Source organism: Xylocopa sonorina, chromosome 9 (genome assembly GCF_050948175.1).
Source record: "Xylocopa sonorina isolate GNS202 chromosome 9, iyXylSono1_principal, whole genome shotgun sequence".
Classification (NCBI taxonomy): domain Eukaryota; kingdom Metazoa; phylum Arthropoda; class Insecta; order Hymenoptera; family Apidae; genus Xylocopa; species Xylocopa sonorina.
This window is the reverse complement of record NC_135201.1, coordinates 2213778-2239801: the sequence shown is the minus strand read 5'-3', so window position 1 is coordinate 2239801 and position 26024 is coordinate 2213778. Positions and strand designations below refer to the sequence as shown.

At 33.5% G+C, this 26024-nt stretch overlaps 4 protein-coding genes across 4 annotated transcripts in view; all 4 read right to left on the bottom strand.

Annotated features, from left to right (window-relative positions):
• Positions 1–4757: 4757 nt before the first annotated feature.
• LOC143427175 (klaroid protein-like) lies at positions 4758–7197 on the bottom strand. The gene is made up of 5 exons (XM_076901106.1): positions 7101–7197; positions 6901–7016; positions 5696–5863; positions 5071–5163; positions 4758–4992 (listed from the first exon to the last, which is right to left on the bottom strand). Exons 1-5 carry the CDS (start codon positions 7195–7197, stop codon positions 4870–4872), a joined length of 597 nt encoding a protein of 198 aa, XP_076757221.1. The 3' UTR covers positions 4758–4869.
• Positions 7198–8110: 913 nt separating this feature from the next.
• On the bottom strand, positions 8111–9423 carry LOC143427174 (uncharacterized). Its single transcript, XM_076901105.1, has 6 exons — positions 9410–9423; positions 9263–9330; positions 8941–9165; positions 8472–8575; positions 8160–8403; positions 8111–8127 (listed from the first exon to the last, which is right to left on the bottom strand). Exons 1-6 carry the CDS (start codon positions 9421–9423, stop codon positions 8111–8113), a joined length of 672 nt encoding a protein of 223 aa, XP_076757220.1.
• Positions 9424–13393: 3970 nt separating this feature from the next.
• On the bottom strand, positions 13394–15169 carry LOC143427173 (serine protease inhibitor 3/4-like). Its single transcript, XM_076901104.1, has 8 exons — positions 15166–15169; positions 14972–15117; positions 14725–14913; positions 14408–14612; positions 13975–14267; positions 13748–13933; positions 13499–13652; positions 13394–13455 (listed from the first exon to the last, which is right to left on the bottom strand). Exons 1-8 carry the CDS (start codon positions 15167–15169, stop codon positions 13394–13396), a joined length of 1239 nt encoding a protein of 412 aa, XP_076757219.1.
• Positions 15170–20852: 5683 nt separating this feature from the next.
• LOC143427034 (tetratricopeptide repeat protein 39C-like) overlaps positions 20853–26024 on the bottom strand; it is a 98613-nt gene continuing 93441 nt past the window's right edge. The window contains exons 4-11 of the mRNA XM_076900838.1: positions 25734–25935; positions 24740–24950; positions 24175–24375; positions 23886–24054; positions 22342–22540; positions 22010–22261; positions 21631–21839; positions 20853–21025 (exon numbers count right to left, since the gene is read on the bottom strand). Coding sequence (XP_076756953.1) covers positions 20912–21025; positions 21631–21839; positions 22010–22261; positions 22342–22540; positions 23886–24054; positions 24175–24375; positions 24740–24950; positions 25734–25935 — 1557 coding nt within the window. The 3' untranslated portion in view covers positions 20853–20911. The remainder of the gene's footprint in view (positions 21026–21630; positions 21840–22009; positions 22262–22341; positions 22541–23885; positions 24055–24174; positions 24376–24739; positions 24951–25733; positions 25936–26024) is intronic.

Sequence of the window (26024 nt, the reverse complement as noted above, 5' to 3'; positions counted from 1 at the left end):
CAATCTATTATTGCCAGCGGAACTGATCTTATGTTCTGTTAAAAAAAAAACGTGGATTTCGATCCGTAGGACGAACAGTGGCGTAGTTCTGCGTCGACAATTAGAAAACTTACCGTAGTCGTTAGATGAAACAAATTTGTGGAGTCTACGCGACAATTGCAATTAATCGGAGTACACTTTCTCGTCTTTCCTTTTTCTCCAGCTCGTCGAATAAAATAGCGAGTGGGTCGTTCGCAGGAGGGTTTCGAAAGCCGTAGCGGGTCGTGGATAGCGCTCGACAAGGAGGAACGAAATGTGCCAAATTAAACAGAGAGAAAAAAAGAAAGAGGGAGAGCGAGGGGGGACAAAGTAAAATAAAATAAGATAAAATCCAAAGAAACAAACAAATGGTCATTACCGAAGTGCCAGAAAAAATCTAGATAAAATGAATTTCGGAATACAAAGTGAATAAAAAGTAAGTTAATCATCTCGCCTAAAGAGGCGAAAGTTAGTCCATACGATTGGATCGTTCGATTGACCGAAAGCATCGTTCGCGTTCAGATTTCGATTAATTTTTTTGTTACGTATGGTCTAATCGTGTTCACATTACGCGTTGCATTGCCGCGTATCAAAAGGCATTGCATTACATTAACAAATGATATACAAGACAATGATACTCGATGGTGATAGTATCTTTTAGCCGTTGCGTATCAAATGGTCGTTTCAATAATTTTCTAATGTTTCTTTGCAAATCGTTGAATCTATTTACGACATGCATTCACTTCCTACGAAACGCAAATAAAAATGACGAGCAGCACGATCAGATTCTTCATTCGATCGATCGATCATGCGGCCCCAGTCCTTGGCAAATGAAGCTACGCAGTGCCGACTGTTTCCAGGCAAAATTTACTCCGTTTAAAAGGTTTAACGCGAATCTCGTACGCACAATCACGCCTATTCTACTTAGCATCATAAAATGGGGGCTCTCCGTTGGACTGGTCGTTACGATCCTTGATTGAAAAAAATTGTTGCGCGTAATTGAACATCAGCTGAGCCAGATGCAAAGGTGAACAACGACAGAACCGCGACGAGGATAAAGCGTTGCGTCAGGGAAGCTGTCTGTCGTCGCGTATTCGACTTCCTTGGACCTTTTAACCACAGCACCTAGATCGTAACGCAACTCGTATGGTACACATATGTATATCCACACGTGAACGCTTGTTTATACATATGCATACGCGTACAGCGACACACACACACACACACACACACACACACACACACACACACACACACACACACACAAAGAGTCACAGACAGAGACAAATAGTTTTCTATACACGTATACAGATATACACGAACAGGACTGCACATACGCGCGTCTCTCTGGTACCACGACCGAGTCTCGATAGCCCGATAGCGTTAGACGACTGACCTCCGAATTATAGTTTATTCTAGCCACCGGACGATCGTGTACGATGGTCAGCTGCACGTGTATCGATTAGCAAGACAGAGACATGACGAAAATTTAGAAGAAGAATCAACCGAATCAATTAATACTTACGTGTGTGTGCTCTAAAATGACGGAAACAGGACGAGGAAGAAGAAGAAGAAGAAGGAGAAGCAGAAGATGAAGAAGAAGAAGAAGAAGAGGAAGAAGTAGAAGAACAGTACGAACGGTATATGCATATATGCGTACGTAACATACGTGCACACATATACATGTATATACATGTATTAAATGAAATAAGATGTATAATAGGTGGATCGCGGACGCGCACGTAATCAGAGATATTAAATGTGTTGTTCAGTGTACTTGCCCTGTGCCTCTCGAGTCTGTTCTTTTCCCCTAAAGGCGGTAATGCTTAATCGTCTATTTAAACAAAAAAGAAGAAATTACACGTAAAAAGCTAGGAAAAAGTAAGATGTATACATCATGTATACGTACATATTATATACGCGTATGCGTGTATATGTATATGTATATATTGTATACGCGTGTGTGTACATGTATCGTATACATGTGTGTGTGTATACACATTATGTACACGTGCCGCGCACACATGCGTTGCACGTCGAAAAGTAACGAGAATCGACGAGAAGAAAAGAATACGTAAACGAATATGGTGGAGGTTTGTCAGGGTGTAGAAGAGAATGCGAAGGAAGGAAGAGAAAGTCCGTGGAAGACGAGTAAAAGGAAGGACGACTTAGATGTAATGTCCCAGACAACCAGCGATTGTCGCGCCAATGACACCGGGTGGAACTCTAAGCACTGTGCTAGCACGGTGCTGCCTCTCAGTTCTCGTAACAGCACAGTGCTAGCACTGGAGCGACACTGCGTGTTATGGCACTATCAAAGGACCGCGATATAGCACGGTGGCGACACGGCGTGCCAATGACACTACTATCAGCTCACCATAGTGACACGCGTGGCAGTGGCGTAGGCTAATATATACCAATAAAGAAGCTGTTTGCATAAAAAGTATAAACGAATATTAAAAATGACTAAACTAAGCAATTTATTTATTTCGATTCGATAATAAATACACTGACACGATAGAAAGATATAAAAACTTCTTTTTATTATTTTCTATAAACTATAACTTAATACAGCGATTTTTTCAGAAAAGTCGTTAATTATTTTATCGTAAAAATACATACACTTATTTTATAAATATTTTCTTCAACTCATCGTTAAAAATTCATGTAACAAAGGTATATTTTATATTTAATAATCCTTACAAACGATAAAACCATGTACCACAAGAATATATGTACCAAAGGAAAACAAATAATTACGTTCAATATTTTCACCTGAAAATTGTGATACGCTAGTAAAGTAAACGTAACTTAATTGGTTCAACATTTTATAAGTAAATGTATCATTTATTACATTTCCTTAAACAATATGCTGCCATCGTATTTAATACTCTCTATTGGCATGAATTTTCCTGACGAATTGAAAAAATATATATGGCTCTCTCAGTAACTATAAATGTAGGCAAAGAACTACCAAAACGTCTGTCAGTACTCGTATGTGGATATCTAAACTCTGACGTATTTAATTTGTACGGAATAACAGGTGGTTCCCCATTAACAAATGTGACGCCTACGCCCATGCAGAAAAAATGTTCGAATGGAACGATGACAGGCGTGTCACGCTGGTGCTGGCGCAGTGTCATTCGCACGCGTGCTACGCTGGTGACTAGAACGTGCTGCCACTGCGTGCCGGCATTTTAGCTAACAAATGCGGACACAGATGACTACGGATCTGCTGACACCCCTCGGAAGTGTCGCTACAGTGCCGGTATGGTGTCGCCACCATCTTATCTTGTGTTGTCTGGGGTGTTGTTTTAAATTGCGGCAACGACATTGCTTAGGGCATGGTCCATACGACCATCGAGAAGCGTCCGTTTTGTCTGTCTGGTATCGCGTGTGCGTGAATTTTCTTTTCCGAGAAGTCCAATCGTTTTGATTCTTCACTCGAGTTTTGCAAAAGTGCGGAGAAACGGGGGTAAATAATGCGGCGAAATAGGGAGACGAGAGGGTGCATATGCGTGCATGTGCGTGTGTGTACGTAAGGGGTTGAAGGGGGAAGGAGGGGGAAGCACGACGATAGAAGGGTAGAACAAGACTCAATATGTATAAATGTAATAAATTGAATGACGAAAAATTGACGTTGAATTCGTCTAACTTCTTCCTTTTTACGGATTCCTGTGCAGACATTAGTAGGGAGACACGGTAGTGTCGCCATTTATGTATGCAATGTGGTGCACAAATAACTTATATTCTTAGGAAGCATACGGTCGAGCGTTCTTTAGGGATTTCAGGTTGTGCGCACGTGAATTTCAAGTGAAAAGAGCCTTTTTAGTTGATCTTATCATTACTCTATTTCACTGGGAGGCATAGATTTTCACTAAGAAACCCTATTTCACCCTTGTTTTTCTTTTTCACCCTCTTTCTCACTTGTTTCACTATGCTACAGTTTCATTATTTCCATTTACTTATTCTATTTATGGTAAGTATTATAATTGTTGAAAGGAACTGTCACTGTTTTGGTATAGAATACAACTGTACGTAATACTACTGTTTACAAGTTTAATGAATGCTTGAAGAAAATCATGATGTCAACGGTGAATTTTAAATTCTTGCATACATCGTTTTATATTTCATTAAAGTACTTGCCCAGTCAATAATTTAGCACAGTTCTTATCAATAATACTAAAATGTAATCACACGCTTCTCCTAAATGTTAAAGTAGTTGTATAGATTATTGTAGAAGGTTGTAGTAATTCTTACGTCTGACTAGATTCGATTTATTCTACCGTGGCGGTTTGACGATTCCTTGCACGACTGATGAAGTTACATATGTTACGAATATTTTTATTATTAATACTATGCGTACACAAAATTATCATCCGAGTATCAATTCCTTAATATTTAAAGGTACTGTTTCTTACTGAAAAGAATGTTTGAAATCACTATGATATCAGTTTCAAATTTATATTACATTTTGAATTATCTCATAGAAATAAGAATGGCGAACGTGTTTACGATTTTTCTTAGTTATTCATCAGAGTTTCAATAATAATAGAAATGAAATTGCTTGACGTGCACTCTTCAATTGTCACGCTCGAATTGCATAAAATGATAAGCGGCAATAGATGAAACTGCTGAATATATGAAAGCTATATTTCTTTATTTACTATATAATAAAGTACATATATAATACCTTACATACGAAAATCTTAGACCAACATTATATTATTAATTATACACTACGTCGACAAATTCTTCGAATTCTCATGCAGCCTGTCCATTCGGTCGATAAAACCACGCAAGAATTTCTGCGATCGATTAATGATTACTAAACAACTATTTCGAAGGAAGTTATCTGCTTTTCTTACTTAGGGTACCGTGTACCCTAACTCGGTAGATACAGGTGTACTCTTTGTTACCACTGTTTGAGCGAACCATTAATTCGATTATTTCATACGCATTCTTCGGTTTGTTCTATAAATTACACGTAATTATATGTATGTATACATATCTCATAAAATTCATATCGTATTGAAGTAAATCTCATTTTACTTGGACTTCGAAATATTGTACAGGAGGGCCAGTATTGTCGTACGTAAATTCGCCAAAGAAGAAAGGATCTGTATCGTCTACGCTAGTTAAGCCCTAGAAATATATTCACCAGCGTTAGAAGAATTCGTGTTATACTATAGCATATTGTATTTAACTCTTTGATTACTATATTCCAAGCATCATCTATGCGCCTTCAGCCGTCTACAGGATTACAAGCGTAATTTTTCTAAGCGCCTTTAGGCGCCTACAATATCACAAGTGCAATTTTTGTAAGCATCTTTAAATGCCTGCAGTATAACAAACGCAAAGTTTCCAAGCGCCTACAGCATCGCTATGCAAGCTTTTCAAGCGCCTACAGTATCGCAAGTGCAAGATTTCCAAGCGCCTACAGTACACAAGTGCATGCGCAAGTTTTCTAACCGCCTACAAAATTACAAGCGCAAGCGCAAGTTTTTCAAGCGTCTACAGTATCACAAGAGTCTTTAGGCGCCAACTGTAGTCAAAGAGTTAAAGCAGAGAATTTTCTTTCATTCGTATATATATTTCGTTCGATATAACGTTTATCGAAATACAAAATTCTTTATTGTAATAATGTGCTTAAATAGAAAATATACTTTATGCTTACCGAAATAGAAAAATCCTTTGGTGCAGTGCTCGTTTCCCCGGTAGGAGATATCGACTGTGGAATGTGTTCGAGACTTACTCCAGACACACAGACCGGACCAAGTAATTGTATAACAACACTTCCGCTGCTGCCTTTGAATGCCCAGCACTCGCCAGGAAGAACACCAGTCTGCACGAGTAAAACGAGCAAAACACTGAATATTTCAAACGAAATACAGTCAACCCCCTTACAATTATATTATACCCCCTTATAATTATAATTTCACTATTCATACAAAATGATTAGTTCTATACAGAGCAAAAGGTACAAGAAGTTGATAGAATTAAATACTTAAGCATAAATTGAATACTTTAGCAGTTGCATAATTTTTACTTGAACTTATTGAACAATTCAACTTTAATATCATGAAATGTCTAATCTCTTTAGGGACACTGATTTCTTAGAAAATATATTCATTAAAATCGACTGTATTTTACATACTTGCTATTTTATGTTATAATGTTCGAATTTTAACATATTAAACGTACGCGTTGATCAGTGTCTCTGAAAAGGTTTAAGTAATTATTCGTTAAACGTGAAACGCTTTAATTACAATAAATTGAACAAATTAAATTAAGCTCATAATTGTAAATATTATTGGTACTTTAAATTCACCCGTTTGCAAGTCAAATTAATCCTTTTGCAAATCAAGTACTTCTGCTTAAATATTTTATTTACAAAAAAAAGAACACCAAATGTAAAGGTAAAAAGAAACAAAAAATTCATCGAAAAAGGTACGAATATTTATTTAAAAGTAATTACTAATCCACGATTACCTAGTTAGTATATATCAATGAGAAAACTCTTTAAGGTACTATCGGCTGCTATAGCAGAACCATTACCATACATATACGTGTGTATAAATTATATTTATATACAATTTTCATAAATACATATTATTAATTATTAAATAATTGTGAGTAATGTAATATGTACCGATTTTAATGAAATAAATGAGATTTTTGACATCTTACTATCCAGTTTACATTTGCTGTTTCTTTTAAATGAAATATTTAAGTTGAAACACTTGATTTGTAAAAGGGTGAATTCGATTCATAAGAGAATGAATTTACAGTACGAATACTGTATGGCAGATATTAAGAGGAATTCATTAGTATTTTAAATTGCTAGATGATTTACAGACATTAAAAACATTCTCTAGTAACCTGAATTATAGTCTGCGGTGTATTTTGTTGTTGACAAATCGGTATGCCAAAAAGCTTCAGTACCGGTGCGCCAGCCGAGTGCGTTACCGTGTTCCTCGTCGAAAGAATCGCGCCCCCTAAGCAATATTAAACGAACACGATATTTAATACCACAAGAAAAGCGTGATCGGCAAAAGCTTTCGTTTTATTTCATCAGAGACCCGAGCTTTCAAGGGCATAGTCCGTTTTCCCAGTTTTGTCTGCGTCGTACGTTCGTAGTTCGCTCCTCACCATCTCTAGCACGGCTTCCGGTGACATGGTTTTGAGCAACGCCTTCGTGTGCTGGTCCATTCCTGTTCCGAACGAATAAACCGTTTACTCGACCGCAAACACTTTCGCGATAGGCAATAGTCGAGCGTACGTTTAGCTGAGTACGGCACATAATGTAGATTTTCTGCTATTTATAGGGTACTTGTATGTAAGAAATATTATCTCAGTATGATGTCATTTAATCATAGTCATTTGTTGCGAAAAGTTTTCAAGTTTTCAGAACATCACAAATGTGTATACAATATTGGCACTTTAGATTCATCCTTTTGCAAATCAAATTTACCCGTTTCGAAATGAAGTACACCTATTAAAATATTTTATTTAAAGAAAAACAGTAAATGTAAAGTAGGTAGTAAGACATACAAAAGTTAGTTTGAAAAGGTACAGATATTTATGTAAAAGTAATTAACAAATTAATTAAGATAGGAAAATACAAAAGTAGTTCGTATAATTACCTAGTTACTTGATAATGTGTGCTCATATAATAATTATTACAATTGATGGATGTAGTAGGAACAACAGTAGCGACCCAAGTACAGTTAATTATATCTAACAAATCTTGACGATTTGAAATTACAGCTAACATGTTTCTCGCTGAAACTTTTATTTTGAAAATTACTTGTTCAATGGGGTTTGACATTGGCAAATATGGTGGTAGAAAAAGTAGTGTGCCTTGTTTGATCACGTATTTCCTAAGTCTTATGGAATAAAGAAGGAAAGAGAAGAATCATCTGGATCATTTCGAATAATCCAACAGCGTATATTATATAGCGCCATATTAACAAGAGATACATAGATTTGGTGTTCCTTTAAATAAAACCTTTAAAGTAGAGGTACTTGATTTGCAAAAGAGTGCAATTGATATGCAAAAGGATGAATTTGATTTTAAGGAAGGATGCATTTAATGTGCGGATACTGCTGAAAAAGAATTTTTTTAACGTAACAAATACGACGAGTATTTTCTCTATTGCGCCGCGTTGCTCGCATTCTGCTAAAAATGCTGAGATGACCACGTTTACCGTCGCGCAAGTGTAAATATAAAAGGATCGATATACATGATAATTGTTTTTTACCCTCGGATACTTCGTTTCTTAAATAGAGGATGGCCTCGGACATTTTTGGAATCAGGTATCCAACCTCTTTCAACTTACTCTTTAAATCGTCTCGAGTCTCCATCACGTTCTTTACTTCCATCTAAGCCGCAGATAAATACGCTTCAATATTTGTCACAGTTAAAGACATTACTGTGATGCAGTAATTACCGATAGGGTGTTCAAATGCGTTCGCAGGTTCACCAAGTCGGATCTGATCGCTTTGAAGGTCGTACTGGCGGAGTATTTATCGCACAAATGAGACACGGACATCGCTGAAACGTTTAACCTGGACCACTTTATCTCGAATTATTTCATCGATTCTCATCTCGAACAGTTACCGAACGATTGCTTATTTAACAATTTAAAACTGCGGATAAACGTTTGCAGATTTCCAAATAAGTGGGAACATATTTAACATATGAGAATAATAGATGCGAGGTTCCAAGGAAATAAAAAAAGAAATTCACAATTCACGGTCTTCAGCGTCATATTTTTAGTATGCATTTCGTGCATTTGATGTACAACTTGATATATTGATTTTATTCGATAATTTTTCCGAAAGCCGCGAAGAACGAAAGTTACGGGTTAGAATAATATCCCGTCTCGTAATTTGCGGGTTAACCATAAACTGACATACCTAACAACGACGTAATGACGCAAAATACAAATGGTTTGATGAATTTACAGTACCAAGGCGATTGGCGCGAGGAATTTAGTATTGCGGCTGGACAGGTTCCTCGATTTGCGCAGCAGTAGGTATTTCGAACGCTCATCGGATCGTACTCATAATCAAGGGTCTGACCTTTTGAAGGATCTCGACAGGCAGCCTCTGCGATCGATCGCCTTGTGATTTCGTCCGAATCTTATCGAATTCCTCTAATTTCGCTAATTTCCGTTCGGTAGAGTTCGAATTCAATTTCAGACCGGCGCATCATCGATGTCGCACAACAAAAGAATACAGCACATGTCATAGCTATTGATATTTGGACCGTTTATTTTGAAAGTAGTGCAAGTCCATTTCCTTTTGCTTCGAGAAAATTGAATGTTAGCAGATCTGACAATTAAAAAATATAGGTTAATTATGTAAAACCAGGGACTGTTTGTACTAATCTATCAACATGTAATTTGCTTATATAAATTTCTTTTAGGCGAATTTAACTAAAATAATTTACAATTTCCAGACTGCAAATGGACTTACACCACTTTCATTATTAGTCAATTGTAAATATCATTTAATTTCAATATTGAAATAACAAATATCACTGAATATATATGTCATATTAATCCAACTTTGTTTATAAATAATAAGACATAATATAGGATTGGCATTTTTTATTATGAACGTTAATTATATTTATATATTGTTGAACTTAACACAAGATATTCGTATTACTAATTATCTATGCCCTTCATGTGGCAGTGTTTTGAAATATTCATGATGTACAGGAGATATATAAGGTAATAATAATAAGGCTGCTGCATCCTTATCCTTATATTTTTCGTGTGTAATAGGCTTGGCATCGTGATACAATGATTTAAATTAAATAAAGCATTGGCATTTTTTCAGATATTAAATACTAATTAGTTATAGACGAAAAGTTTACACTAAATTAAGCGTAATTTACGTCATATCCCATTTTTTTTTTTAAAGAACTTACACCACTTTCAAACTAAACGGTCTATTTATTTAACGTTGCGTGGATCTTCGAGGGTTGTACTATGTATACTTGAATGTAACGCTGTATGAAATCCAACAAAGAAAAATGCTATATATAAGAAGGTTCGCTTTTCCTTCATGCTAACCAAATCATCGTGCTTGGTCGGCCAAACAGGTTTCTGCGGGAAACTACATTGTGGACTTTATGGTTCGTACTGAGTAACTGCTTGTCATCTTATTATATCAATATTTGATGATTGTGCACGCTCCTCGCTTTTCTTATAAAATACCTCAAAAAAATTCCAATTCGACAATCAACATTGTAAGCCTTGAAAATTAGTGTTAAATTAGTACTCATTGATATGCGATTATATTTCATTGAAGAATATATGTATACGAGTATGTGCGAATGTTGAAGTATTATAAAAATTAATAAATTATTTAATATCAAAGGAACAAATAATTATTGAACCTTTGTGACAATTGCCTTGTCGCTGCACCAGTTATCACCAGGTGGTGGGCAACCGGCAGAATGTATTCAAGATCTGCATAATCATCATGTGCAGTACTACCATTTGACAGTAGTATTGCGTCGTGACAACTGTGACACGTTACTTTCTCAACTAATCGAGATCTACCTAACTTTGTTAACTCTGATTACTTCCTAATAATGCATTTTATTTCTAGGCAGCATTCGATCATTATTAACGGTGAACATGAAATAAATGCAGAAATGAACCTTCTCCAAATCAAAGTTTAGAGAAGGATGCGATTTATCTAATTTAAAAAATAACTGTGAATATCAGAAAAATGAGGAGAAAACTAATTCTTGCTCAGTGATATAGTTTTTTGTGCGTCGAAATGAATTTAATCATTTGGGTCCCTACGTAGTCACTTCCACGTGGTGGGCCTAGGTCCTTGGTAACGTTTTTCGAGAGATTGCCCTCTCGAAAACGATATTAATATGGATTCGACTTCAGAACTATTAAGATATTTAAACTGATTGCATTCTGTATTATAACTTATAGAGTCTCGTTAACTTCTCATATAGAACTCATAGATTCATTTCTAAGAATTTTCTATTGCTTTCCATCTGTTAGGACACATTGAAAGTTATTTAGGAATATACTATTATGCAAACGGATATTTATTCGGGTCTGCTAATTTGGCAAAGAAGGAGTAATATTCAAAAAGCCACTACTTTCGAAGTTGAGGTTTAGTTATTATTTACTACACACAGGAGAACCTGCTAAAGGTTTACATTGTTAACTTTGAATCTTTTCTGTCGTTGTATTGATCAAGTTGCGGCGCTTTTTGTGTTTATTTAGAATTTCCGTATGCGTCACCCAAGGGTAAGATTTGTTCGGGCAAAATAGCTTTACATTACATAATGTGTATGTTACAAAATGTACAACGATAAAACGCAACGCAAGGTACGATACACGATCTATGTACACAGACGTACACTGCTCGCTTATTTTCTACTCTTTGGGAATTCCGACGTACATTTATTTCTCTAATTATATCTTGTAAGAATATGGAAAGTCTCGTTACCCTGGAAACAAGACAGTGAATTTATTTCTCATTTCTTTAATTGTCGATATGCGCGTATGAAAAAAAGCATTGAAACGAGATATCTCGTGACTCGTGCGCCATATGTTAGCCTCTTTGTTACACATGTCAAAGTATTTAGTTGTTATTGGTCGGTCTAACACACCATTACGCGGCCAGCAACAATCCAACAGAAGTGATTAGAGTTGAGAAGACTGTTCGTGACGGTATGCGACAACTTTACGCTATCGTAAGGTATGAACGGTTTAGTGTTTAATATATCGAGCATATTAAAGGCTTCAATGCATTTCAATGACAATAAAAAAATAACTTTGTGTACGTTTGTGGTTTTGGTAAAGACAAAAAAAGCATAGTTCAATAGAAGGATTAGTATATTTTAAATGTTCCAATGTTAAATCGGTAGGTATACATTGTTCTTATAATCACTACTTAACATAAGAATGCAGTATATGATAGTATATGAAAGTATTTCGATAGTGCTTGGAAGGAATTAAGTACGAAAATTTTAAGATCATTTCAAGTTGCGCAAATTAAGGTGATTCAGGAGAAATAATGTGTCCTCTAAGCAACTCTAAATCGAGATTTCCTCTCCTGACGATACTATAGATGAATGGTTGATTCACTGACAGGTCAATGGGTGAACTCAGGAGGGATCTGCCCCCCGGTACCAGTCCTGAAACAGTAACAATATTTCATTATCTTTAATAATAGTAAAATGACTTAAATTTTTCTCTGGTAATATATTTTTCTCTCTTTTATCCTATACGGAATATCTATTTATGTAATATTTTAAAACATTACCTCTTAGCGCATAGTTTATAAAATGCTCTATTTGAAAATTCATTCAAAATTAATTGCCTCTAAGTATGCATACAAATTTTTAATATAATTATTTATTTTTACATAATACATGACTTAATAATATTCTGTTATTACTGGAAGAACTTTCAAGTTTATATCTTTGGCCACTATGGACTAGACTCAATGTACAGATTAAACGGATCAAATATTTTGTATTTACTATCAGTAATGTGCAAAGAAAAAATAAATAAGAAATAATAAGAAAATATAAAATAAGCAGAATTTGGTTCATTTCTTGCCGTCATTATATAAAAAAAACGTCCCATTTACTCGAAAGGCTTCTAGGTGCACGTTTCTCCAACACCCGCCACTAGATAGACAGTTACCCCCACGGTTTCCCGAAAGTGTACATTTCTGTTTCTATATATACAGATTCTTGACCTGTCCCTAATATCCCCGCGTCTAAGGCTGGATGGGTCTGCTAGGCAACCGCACTGACGAGTGAGTCCACTAGTAAGCCCAGGACGAAAAACTTCTTCCCATTCTTCCTTTCTCACACTTACAGTAAACCAAAGCAACGCGCATCAAAACCCCTTCACATTAAAGTTTGAAGCTTAATTCTCTATTTCTTTCTTCTCTCTACCTAGTTCATTTTTCTGTTTATGATATGTACTGTTTATTCTTCACAATTAACGCATTTACGTAAAAGCACGTTATGACATTAATATACAACAACACGAACAGCAATTCAATAAAAAAATGAGGAAATATTACTTAGTAGAGCAACCTAAATATTGGAAAACATAGGGTCTAAATTATTACTCACATACGTAAGCACATTATGATTTACACTTTGGGCACTGTACTGTCCAAACTGTTTAACAGCTCGGCAGAATTGTAAAGTGAACACTGAAATTGAGCTAATAACATAAATTCATTGATTTATACCTTTACTGTATGCTGCTAAATTAAATAGAAATACATAGAACACGGACATTATTTATAAGTAGTTCATATATAACCACATACGTTAATTTGTTTATGCAATCATATCATAACCTTAAAGGCGAAGAGTGCTATTTAAATGTATATAAAAGAATTTCGAGAGGAGCGTCATGCTTACTTTCAATATACATTGTGGTAAGATAACTTTTAAATAACTTACGACTAGTCTGATCAGTATGTCCAGCCCCAGGAACTTCAGTGCCTTGTTCATCAACTTCGATTATTACTTTCTGCAAAACTTTACTAATATGCAGGTGTCCACTGGCGATTCCAGAAAAGTCAGCACTCTCGGTAAACGCGTCAATTAAGCCCAGCTATATATGTACATATATAAAAATAATTAGAGCATAAAGAATGTTCATATTTTGAATGATTTCCATATTGTATGGGTATATGTATATGTGTACACCTTTTGTAAAGTAGTCGCAACATCTAGTTCTTTTTCCACCTTGAACTTTGGTAAATATAGTTTTAATGGGGTGTCTTGCCCTTGATTTAAAAATTCGGTTATTCTCATGTTTTGTAATTTCCTTTCAAGTCGCTCCAATCCATCAATTTTATTTGGAATAATTATAACTAAACTCAATTCATTAGCCTGGAAAAATTTATTTGTTTTGTTTTATCATTTATAAGTACCGAGGTGGTAACAAATTCAGCAATTGCGACAGGTAAAATATTCATTCGATGCATTATGAGTTTTCCTTTGATGCTTACCTTGTAAGGTATTACAACGAATTTTGCATGTAAATCAGCGTGTTCACCATACTGGTAAGTACCTTGTCTATGCATTGTGGGTACATATCTTACTGTATTGTTATCAACATTGAATGCCATATTCTGTGTAAATTTAGGATCGAATTCCTCTTCCCACTGGCCTTTAAAATATACTGCATCAACTAGCACTAGTTTCGTCTTTTCGTCCAGATTATCTGTTTAAGAAGTGTAGATCGATGAATTCTTTTATCTAATTTCTAATTTTCTTTAATTGTGCCTTTACAACATTTTTCATTAATTTCCATTTTTATGAAATGGAGAAATTAAAAAATCCGGAAAAGAAAAGTTTACAAACCAAATATATGATGAATATGATTTTTTGTATTTTCCTTGACCCATGTATTCATTGTATTTGCAGCTATTTCAGGTGCAGTAAAATCTATTGCTTGTGCAACAGAATGATAGTAATTTTCTATTAAATTTTTGAAAACTCCGTTCATATGAAAATGTTCAGCTATGAACACTTTGTTAGTAAAAATGAGTTCATTTTCTCGAATGTTCTAATTTGAAGAAAAATAAAAAAATATATATATGTGACATACATAACGTAAATTAAAAATAAACGTGGAAAAAAATGTTTTCCAAATAAAGGAGGAAAGTTTATATTCTTACATTTAGGTCATCAATAATTGCTTGATGATCAGAAATATCAATTTTATCTGCAGGTGAAATATTGAACATTTTTTTAAATTGATCTAAAGTTTGTCCTTGTGCTCCACAAGTGGCCATAGCCAGAGTAAGACCCATACTAAACGGAGACGTTATAAGATTTCTTTGATCTGGATTTCCTTCTGCAGCAACCTACATAAAGAATTTTTATTCGTATAGTTCATTAATTAATAATTCGTTCATCTTAGACAGATTTCGTTGAAATTTCATTATTAAATTTTCTTACATGAAAGAACGAGGAAGAGTACAGATTTAATTTCTGAACGGTTCCAGTGATACTTCCTTCAACTGCCACTGTTTTTAAGGCAAACATTGCTACCAGCAGAGTTTTTAGTACTGGAATAATTTATTTCTTTATATTAGGGTATAACATTTTTTCTATACACATCTTTTTACGTATGTTCTGTTTCACTCGATGAATTAACGAGCAGAATTTTAATTGCATTAAGAATGGATGTTAAAATGGTTGCACTGTTTAACTAATACTCTAAGTTATTAATAACAAAAATAATGAGTATGTGTCAGTCTGAGTGGCGTTCAAAGTGTTTGATGTTCGTTACTGATTTGAACCTACTTTATATTTTTTACCAATTGAATAGCCAATTTGAATGACAATATTGAATGACATAAACGTCCATCTTTAAAGGTGAATGCGTGCGTTACTATTTAAGACACTCGGATTCGTCGATTACATAAAAGTGGAGAAACGATGATTGATTTCTAATTGGCAGATAATTGTGTGGTACAGAAGCGAAAAAGGTTGTTCTTGACTGAAGGTCACTTGGTGCTACTGTTGCGTCACCAAATGATGCGCAGGGAAATTTCGAGAAGTAGTATATTGCTACTAAGAGTAAGTATATTGCTACTGTGTGTCTGAAAAGCTAACATAAAAAACTGTTTCATATTATCTATGTATTTAACGTAATAAATGGAACGAATTAGACCATCGTTCACTATTTATTTATTTTATTAGTCGTAAAGCATATCCACAACTATTTTGCAAAAAAATTTAGGCATTACGTTCTATTAAAGTTTCAATTAAAAAAACAATCATTTGCACGTATACATGCAATGCATATCGTGTACATTTACACGAATACGTATGCGTTTATGCGTAAAGGAAAACGAGTTCTATAATTTCAATCGATGCATGAGTATAAGAATAAATAAAATCTGGTCCCGTACGGAATGAATTAAGCGGTAGGAGCGACTTAAGCGGCTGCGTAAATTTATAAAACACGTATCAAAGAAAAATGTTATTCTAGAATAACAAATTCTCGTCTCATTTTGTTGGAAAATATTCCGAGACAATATCAAGAGACTGAAAGTGTAAAAAACATTAAATGTCGGACTGATATATCCTTGTGTTTCTTAACAATATTTCTAAAATTCTGTAACGTAGTAGTACAGAAATTAGATAATTTCGATATAGTAACATAACCATTACGATATATTTGCATGCCTTTATAAATTAATTTCTAACAATGCGTTAGATATAATTTATAATAAAGTTTACAATCACCTACCTGTCACCGTATTACATATTATGTTCGTAAGTTTACTTACGTATATGCATCTTGTCCCTTATTTGTCCAACCTATTGCCCTCTTGCAAACCTAAACTCAGACTGCCAGAGGATGTAGCCGACTGTTTATATACCACAATAGCGAAATTTAGGCAAGGTGTAGAGATGGGAGGAGCAAGCCTATCAAAGATCGACACAACTGAATAACCAATCACGAAGCGTGTATTCCAAGGTTTCCAAAGTGGTAGATATAAATTTTTGGAGGGTTGAGTGGGAGTGAATCGGTAATAGGTAAGTAACAAAGTATCTAATTTATTGATGTCTATATATATACAATGCATTTTAGTTGGTGAAATTCGTAATTAAATTCCTCATTCAGGTCTTTAAATTATTAGATTGTGACGAATGAAGTTTGCAAAAAAAAAAATGACAAAGTAGGTTCATAACTTACAAATATAAGAAATTATTTTTTCCTCAAAGTATGCATGCATATTGTCTATAAACTTTTGGCATTTATTCGGCAGTTGTCAGGCCGGTGCTATAAAAACCTGGAGTCGAGACAAGAAAGCAAGATCCAAGCTTCCAAACACTTTTGTTTCTCTGTTTCAGTGAGTTCACGTAAAACTTGCTTATACAACTTTTTATCCTCTTTTACGGATTTCAGTTAAATGAATTAATATCGTTTGTTTACTAACATCAAACTGCAACGATAATTCATAGACATTTTGAGATGGGTTAGACTCAACGGTAACCTTTAGTGCGAATTTCCGACTGTTCCATTTTCTACAAAATTAATTTTTCAAAAAAGTTTTTAATATTTGTTTTTATGGCTTGCAGCGGCTTCTTTAAAATGCCAAAAATGCTTAACTTTAATAAACATTATGCAAGATAACATTTATTTATTTATCAGTAGCAGCAGCTGTTTCACTGACTTCTTTATTAATTTTGGTAAATGCTTTCTGTACATCTTTACTAATGCCTAAGTTTTCATTAGCAATTCCAGAAAAGTTAGCGCGTTCAGTAAACACATCAGTCAAACCCATTTGGGTAGAATATTAATTGGAACATAAAGAATGTTCGTATTTATAATTTTTGTGAAACACTGTTAACAATATAAAATACTTTACTTTCCATCTTGAATTTTGATAAATGTATATTTAAATCACGTTCATAACCTTGCTTTAAAATGTTGGCCAAGCTTACATTTTGTAATTTTTTTAAAATGTACTGCACGCATTTATACATTGATAATTTGTATAGGATTATACACGTGATATCTTATTATTTATCTATCACTTATTAATTTGTTAAAGGGAAGATATTTGTTCTGATTTAAATTTGATTAAAAATATTTGCTTACAAAAAGCATCAATATTTAATATAATTAGGATCGAATCGTACATTACCACATTATATATTTTTGCATATCACCATAAAAATTTTCAAAAATCAAAAGGGGATAAATTCATCACGCGGAAATGACAAGAATAAAATAAAGGTAATCTTAAATAAAGCAATTCTGTTAAATAATCTTGTAATTTCTAAAAGACATTAAAACGATATAATAAATTGTATAATTAGCTTAAAAAAAGCAATAATCTTATAATTGTTCTCTGTATTTAACAATGTTGCTAATTTTATGATTGTCCTTTTCTATTAAATATCAGTAAATCTACTAATGACTTTTAAGTTTTCTCGTATATTATTATATATAAAAAGTTTTATATTGTTATATATAAATTTCTGAATACTAACTAAATTTAGACACAACGTTGATGGACTTATTAAATATGAATACTGAGTGTACCTACATAGTGCAAAGACAACGCGTAAGCTACTCGAATAGTTCTTATTATCCAGATCCTGCGCTTTCAAGGTGCAAAGATCAAGATCGGTTTCTCACGAAAACCAAACCGCCGAAGGACGACAACTATAATATAACATGAAACGATTGGCGATGATCCAAGTGAAGCTTTCAGATAAAGTAAGCATGTAAGATATACAATTTGTTCTGACATATTTTTTTGTCTACAAATTTTCGAATATTAAAATAGATCTGTAATTATATAATCATAATAATGATATGCACACTTTTAACAATAATTTTATTTCCTTGCTTTATTGGAATTATATTGCTTCATTCATATAATATCATTATCATTCAATGTATTTTTTTTAATAAAAATGCATACAGATATTTATGTAACTTTATTAGCTTCTTAAATATATTAGTCTAGTAATATCACAGATACAATTTGCAACTATTCGTTATTTTTTAAATCTATTTTAATCGTACAGTAAATATAAATTATAATTACCATCTACGTTTGTTAAGGAGAGATACAATCCGGGGATGACTAGGATAGTTGTTCGTTTGTTTTCTTTGTAGGTATAAATATATAAACATTATCCTGTTTATAATATAATATGCATATAATATATCCGTGCAACGTAGAGCTTATGCAAACTTCGGCAATCAAGTGAAAAGTAAGTATCTACATGTTGTACCTATATGGAAATTCTTTATCTCCTAATGAAATAGTTTAATTAATTTTTCTGTGCAAGGATGAACAAGAACAAATAGGGACGAATGAATGCCACTTTATTAAGTACTCGTAATTATTGTGTTATATCTATGCATTTAGTGCAACAAGTGAAGCGAAAAAAAATAGTTTACTTCACTATTATAGCATCGCGCTAAATTTATGCTTATAATAAATATTTTTATTGCTAAATATAAAACAGATTAAATATGTCCATGTAATTTGTATATTTTATATAACAATAAATGTAATATGTATCTGATACATGAACAAGAAGAAATTTCGCGGTTAGATTTTGATATCGCAGAAAATGTTAACATTTCTTTTCTGTGCACTGAAGTAATTTACGTAACCGTAATAATATATTATATTAGATATACAGAGAGAAATAAAAACATACTAATTATAAGTTGAATCAAGTGTTTAATAATTAGAGCTTCGATACCTCTAAATAGAAATAATATATTGTTACATCAACATAATTAAACATTGTATATATCATTTAAGAGTCTATTTTATAAATTGATTTTATAATTAAAAATAGATTTTATAAACCTTTCTCAACAGAATAACTATTATTTTATTATAATTTAAATTGTCTTTTTCGTTCATTTATTCTCAATTCGTAAAGTGATTTAGACAAATATGATTGTTGAATTTCCCTCCAAATAGATGCAATTAGAATTAACCAGTCACGAACGCTGATTTGCGATGCGCGGATAGATTTCCGTCGACTTCTTCTTTCTCGTTAGACCTTTTTTTGCAAGTGCATCCCCTGTCATGAAGCTCATTTCATTTTACGTAATATCAATTATGTGTTTAACGTCAACTTTTTGCGTTTCACACGTTAAGAAAGGAAACAAAATACGTAAGTAACATGATTTTATACTTACTCACGGAAATTATTAAATATTTCATCCATTGCTTTGATTACATCCTTGCTCTAAATTTTCATTTTTAAATTAATTGAACAGTGTTGGCGCAGTTAAAATGTGAACAAAACGTTAAAATGTAGTTGTTAGAATATGTCATGCTCGTTTATCATGTAAATTCCTAACTAATTTCTAAAAAATGCTGGTTGAAATATTTAGTCCTTTCGATCCGCGAGCTTTTCCCCCCTTTGAGGTATATTTATCGTATTATATGTCTCTTTGTGACACCAATTCGAATATATTGTAATTAATATTTAATTATAACAATATATTAATAATATATGTATATCGATAGAATAGAAACTTATAATTTCATTAAAAAAAAAAAGGAATGCATTTTCTTCGATTACGATCTTTTTTTATTATTACGCGTAAAATAAAAGCCAGTTAAAAAGATGTCCTGCTAAAAAAAACAAAATTCTTTAAAGGAGAAGTAGTATATAAATTTTGTTAATAAATTAATTTTATTGATAACGTAAGATGTGATGAAACGTGATAAGTCTTACCAACCAGCTTTTCGTAGAAAAGTATTTTTGATTTAGTTATAAGTATGATAATATTATACATTGCTAAGAGGAAGGGTATATATACGTATATTAAGTACCTTATAAATTGATATATAAAGTATATGTGCCTATATATTTTTAATCAACATTATCACGTATGTAGAGTTTGACGGATGATAAGTGCATTTATTTCTGACTCATCAGCAGATTGAAAAATATTTGATTTTTACTAGACAGTATTCAGACATTTTCTGTACACACCAATATACACGTTTACCGTATATAATTGTATGCATACATGGTAAAAGCATTAATAAACTTATGTACACGATATAACAATAAGACATCTCTTCTTTTCAGTACTCTTACTTGTGTCGTTATGACTTTTGTATTAGCATATACACAAAAGCGGCGAACATTCATTCGTCGTACTATTGCAATTTTATAGTACTTCAGAAGTATTATTTTGCAATAACGTGTATCATATTCATAAACAGAAAAGAACAAATATGTACAAAAAATTTACTAAAATATTTACAAAACTACTCGCACGATATCTAACTATCGCGTTACGGATATAGTTATAAGTACATTTGGACGCAATTGCGAAATTTTCATACGACGTCAGTTATAACTCTTCAAGCTAGTATGTATTCGCACGTTTAGCCGACTCTCAAAGTCATAATCCTTGTACTGATTTTGAGCCCTCAAAAGGAGCGTTTTTCCCTCCTCGATGTTCTGAAATCAGACATAAAAATCGACTATCACCCAAGCACAATAGAAAGCACCCAAGCACATAAGAAAAGAAAGTTTTTGTTCATTAAAATTGTATAATGTGTACAATAAAAACGGTTGAGTCTTTAGGATGTAACTCATAGCCTCTTGAAAAAGTCGAGGAAGTTACAAGAGAAGGATTTAATTATAATAACTATAATTGTGAGACTAGGTGTAAGTCTTACGAAGAACACTTCAGGTTAATTAAACTGTGTCTCTCACAAGCATCATAAGATTCATCAGCAGTAGAAGAACACATTAATAATTCTATGTGGGATAATAATTAAACTACTACAAGAAAATCAAAAGGTGATTGTCTATAAAGAATATTTATATTCTTCATCAGATTCAAACACATTCCTGGACATATTATTTGAAATATGAAATAACGATAATAAAGATATGAAGATAATTTCATTATCCTTCATATATTAGTATTAATATTTTATGCAAACTCTGCTAAAGTTACCTATAACACTTGTTGAACGTTTAAATAATTCCTGTAAAAAGATCGACGGTCTCATGAAAATTTCCAACTAACAACAACAAGTGATTGTAAAAGTACTTACATTAACGATACAAAGTGCGGTACCAAGCTCGTAGAGCGCAAACGCGCTAACATGTTGGTCGTATGAATCATTGGACGGATTGCGACGTCTCAAACAATTCTGGTAACTTCTAATTGATGCTTGGGTATCACCGAGACAGGTGTGTGCTGCTCCTTCAATTAAGTCGGCTAATCCACACATCGGTTCGTCTGAATGATTGCCTTTGCATTCTAAATAAGTATAATCGCAAAAAGCACAATTGTAGAATTATTATTCATATTAATACGAAAGCTATTTGTAATAAGTAAAAGTAGATTTTTAAATTACTTTTCTAATGTTTTCTCGCAATAATACAAAAATTGATATTAATTTTCAATTCGCAATCTTGCAAATATAATACCTAAAAGTATGCCTCGTAAAGACTCCGCAGAACAGGACGGCATCGCATTCCATAAATACAGTAGTTCATAGACTAGCAATCTGTAGTACAAAACAGTGTAAGGTTGTCCAGTCTTCGAATCTAAGAGTTTGGGTATTCGACGCAAGATGAACAAACCCAATTGCGTTTCTTTGCTTATTTGATTGTCGTAATGTAAGATTTTTCGGTGAGAAGAGGCGACAACGTCGAATTTACCAATCGCTCCACAGCAGACTGGAGGGAAAGAAATATTTTCAAACAATGATCGAAACGAAGGTTATAGAACGAAGGAAGGCGAGAGACGAATGTCTTACCGGTTGCTAAATAAGCGTAAAAGCTGACAGACCATCTGGATTGTTGTCGCAATTGCGTCAATGATCGGTAAGCTTCTTCGTAACTTAGACGGATCAAATGGCACCAGGCCACTTCGTGCAGGCACAATAATTTGATCTCCCTTTGACTCGAGGCCATTACAGCTTTTGCGTATGCTTGCAGAGCGTTGTGTACGTTTGACTGCAAGGCACGGAATCAATTTCTAATGACAATTTGCAAAAGCACACTTTCTTATATAAATGTACCAACAACTTATATAGGTACGCTTTCGATTTCAACAAAACGGATATGTTCCATCGAACCGTTTAAAACAATATAGTGACTATTGTAAAAGGAGTGCTTTAAGACTAAATTAACAACAAAAGAAATTACTTCAGCAGCATTTACGATAGTTACAGTACTTTTGCTAGATATAATCATGGAATTATTGCGTATATTCTTGAATTATTTCTTAATTTCACTGATATTCTTCAAATTTCTCGGTTGTAATATACATATAATTAAAGTAACCAGATGTTTTATCATATATTAATATATATATTATAGACCACAATGGAACTGAAGCAGTCATACATAAAATTAAAACATTTTCGAATTACGAACTTTGTAAAAGTGTAAATAATTAATAAACGTAAAATCTTTTAATCCAAAAGACAAGTCATGTGACGATTAAAATAGTCATGGATTGTCCAATGTCCCATAATGTGAGACAAAACACCGAAATGTGGGACAGTACCACCTGATGTAGGACGTCTGGTTACTTTACATATAATACTGTGTTAAAAGATTTCTCCGTATGACATAAAGAACTGCAAATTTAATAATTCAAAAGCTTTAGCGGATAACTGCGTCGTATAAATCAATTAACTCACAGTTTATGTTTGTAACAATGGAAAATTAATCTTTTTAATAATTATTATAAAATAACAAATAGATATTTCGTGAAATTAAATATTTCCAAATTTCCCCTCTTCGTTTTTACTAGAATATCTTCTAAATTTGTCATGATGCGTCAAGACTCTTTTCTAGCCATTTTCACTGAAGAGTTATCGTCTTGTAAATAAAAGAGATTATATGTACAGGTTTCCTTAACATAGTTACTCCGTATGATTTAAATCGATTAAGTCCTACATTATACATTGTCGTGCATAGAGTAGCTGTCTCTTATTCTTCTTTAATACGTACAGCGAAAATGTACTACTTGCTTCATTTATAATTTTAAAACAAATTCAATTAAGACATTTCATATTTGTATAATCTTGAATTAAAAAAGGAAGAAATCAGTTTTATAATCATTACAATCGTTAATTTTACTTGATATTTTCCACGAAACTTTATTCTACGATTAGTTATTAAAAATAGCCATTTCATAAAGAATAATTGTTCATTGAATATGTAATTAACGTGTGATAAATATAGATGCATTATACGTACATTATATTCATATATATTATTTAGCCTCGATATTTACAATAACGCAGCCAAACAAATAGCAAATACAAAAGTGTGTATAATATATTTTTACCTCGAGCCTCTCGATTCGACCGGCGAAGAAAAGGAAAAGCGCAGAATTGTTAAACTCTGGTTGACACTCTGCCATTAATTGCTTAGCTGCGTCTACGCCAGCACGGAGATTGCTTCCGTCAAGGGCGAAAAATGGACGTGCGATCGTGTGGTACCAAAGTAAGGACAGGCTAAAACGAAAGCATTGATTAACTAACGGTAGTTTAATATGAAACGAAATATTTGATCGCGTGCGCTCGATACACTTTAATAATTAATAGCTCGAACCACTGAAATATGAAAAAACTTACGTGGCGAGAGGGGCACGCATATCCTTGCTTAGCCGTGCATACATAAGCGCGGCGAGTCCTGTTTCTCTGTCACCCTCGAACCCCAAAAAGTGAATCACTTTTAGAAGAGAGGGTGGCAATAAACTGACGCACAGTTGATAAATTCCATAGCCGAAGCTAACCGCGGACATCAGTCGAGAGACTTCGGTTGGTTCAACGAAACTGCAAAATATCTCACATTTCCATTTTTCTGCTGACTTTCGATAAGAAGCTATTAATTATGAGGCAAAAACATCTTAAAGAACTTCGTTTTAAGTACTTAAAACGGTCAGGCACGCATTTTATGCTTTATTACTTTATTCAGCGTATTCATAGTCGTGCTCTAAATGGTAATTTATATAGATAAATAGTAAGCAAGCGCAGTGATTTAGAAACTTGTGTTATCCTAGTAAAGTAAAACATTAAATGGAGTAACGTCTACCCGTCGTGAGAAACGGCAAGAAAACTCGTGTCATTTTACTGTGTGTAGATGTCAACGAAAGTGGCGAGGATTGAAGAAATGTTTGTAAGAATAAACAACAATTACGGTGTCTGTTGTTCGGACGTGATGCCAGTGAGCGAGAAGAACATTGATAGAGAGCTTCGCAGACCTGAGTGGGATGAGATCGGTGTAGGGTTTGTTGAACCGTTGCAAGATGGTATCGACCATTCTGAGGAACCTGGACTGGCGATCAACGGGCTTTGTAGCGAATAAGAGGAGCCATTGCACGAACTGCTACGTCTTGTATTGAATCCAACTGAAAACGGAAGTTGCGAAGGATAAACTTTAGTCTTATAAATATTTATAATTAAAGGAAATAAATATTTATTGTTCCTTGTCTTTTTTTACTCATCTTAATAGAAAAAAGGTTTAAAAATACAAATACATGTATCGTGCATCATATACATATATAGACGCGTGCAAGATTTAGAAAAAGTGAAATAAATATTACAACGAAAAGAGAGGAGGAAAACCAATTTTATCGAATCGTAAGATGTATATTTTAAAACTGAAATAATGATATTTTATGATATAATAGTATAGTTATCATTGTGAAATGAAATCAGTCGAAAAGCAATGAGAGATATTAAAAAATATTTAGAACATTAACTGGCAAAAGGGTAACAATTGACCGTCGGTTGGGGACGATGGAGATATTCGTGTAAATATACATACTTTGTACGATATTTAAAAAATACTGTTAAGACATTAGAAACTGTAAAGATCAACCAATCGGGCAATTACGATTAACGGAACTTTTAATACCTTAATGCTTAAAAGAATAAATAATAAATATAACTATAAATCTGTTAACTCTATTTTATACCGAATGATTTCTCTTTAATATTATTTCTATCTAATATTTTACGAAGGTCCAAGAATTTTACCTACTTTATCCATTTAACTCAAATTGCGGTTAAATTTATTCAAGTTAGAATCTAACGTCCATCGGAATGGATAGTAAAATCCATTGTCAGTACAGCATACATAAATTGTTAGCTGGTTCTAAATGGTTCGATACAATTGTAGATGTGCATACCCGATGGATTCGAACCGAAGGTACGCTGGTACAACTGCAAGATTTGCGAGTATGCATGTTGATAAACTCGCCAGGCTTTACGTAACATCCAACCACCGCGTACGTAACCAGTTAGTTCTTGCTGCAGTAACGTTAATATCGCCGAGCAGACCTGCGAATCCGCTAGAACTATCTGTCTCTCCAATTTATTCACGTAGTCCTTCTACAATATTTAGATTTCAATCAATTAGCCCCTTGCTGAATCCTCTGACAGCATGTTAAAAAATACTTTATCGGAAAACTGATAATTAC

Coding starts and splice junctions, on each gene's coding strand:
- LOC143427175 (XM_076901106.1), bottom strand. CDS start 7,197: ATGTCACCGGAAGCCGTGCTAGAGATGGTGAGGAGCGAACTACGAACG. Junction 7,017..7,100: donor CTATGCCCTTGAAAGCTCGG/GTCTCTGATGAA, acceptor AATATTGCTTAG/GGGGCGCGATTCTTTCGACG. Junction 4,993..5,070: donor TACAATATTTCGAAGTCCAA/GTAAAATGAGAT, acceptor TGTAATTTATAG/AACAAACCGAAGAATGCGTA.
- LOC143427174 (XM_076901105.1), bottom strand. Junction 8,576..8,940: donor CGTCATTACGTCGTTGTTAG/GTATGTCAGTTT, acceptor TAAACGTTTCAG/CGATGTCCGTGTCTCATTTG. Junction 8,404..8,471: donor CGCATTTGAACACCCTATCG/GTAATTACTGCA, acceptor TCTGCGGCTTAG/ATGGAAGTAAAGAACGTGAT.
- LOC143427173 (XM_076901104.1), bottom strand. Junction 14,268..14,407: donor TCATATTCATCATATATTTG/GTTTGTAAACTT, acceptor CTTCTTAAACAG/ATAATCTGGACGAAAAGACG. Junction 13,653..13,747: donor TTGCGACTACTTTACAAAAG/GTGTACACATAT, acceptor GTACATATATAG/CTGGGCTTAATTGACGCGTT.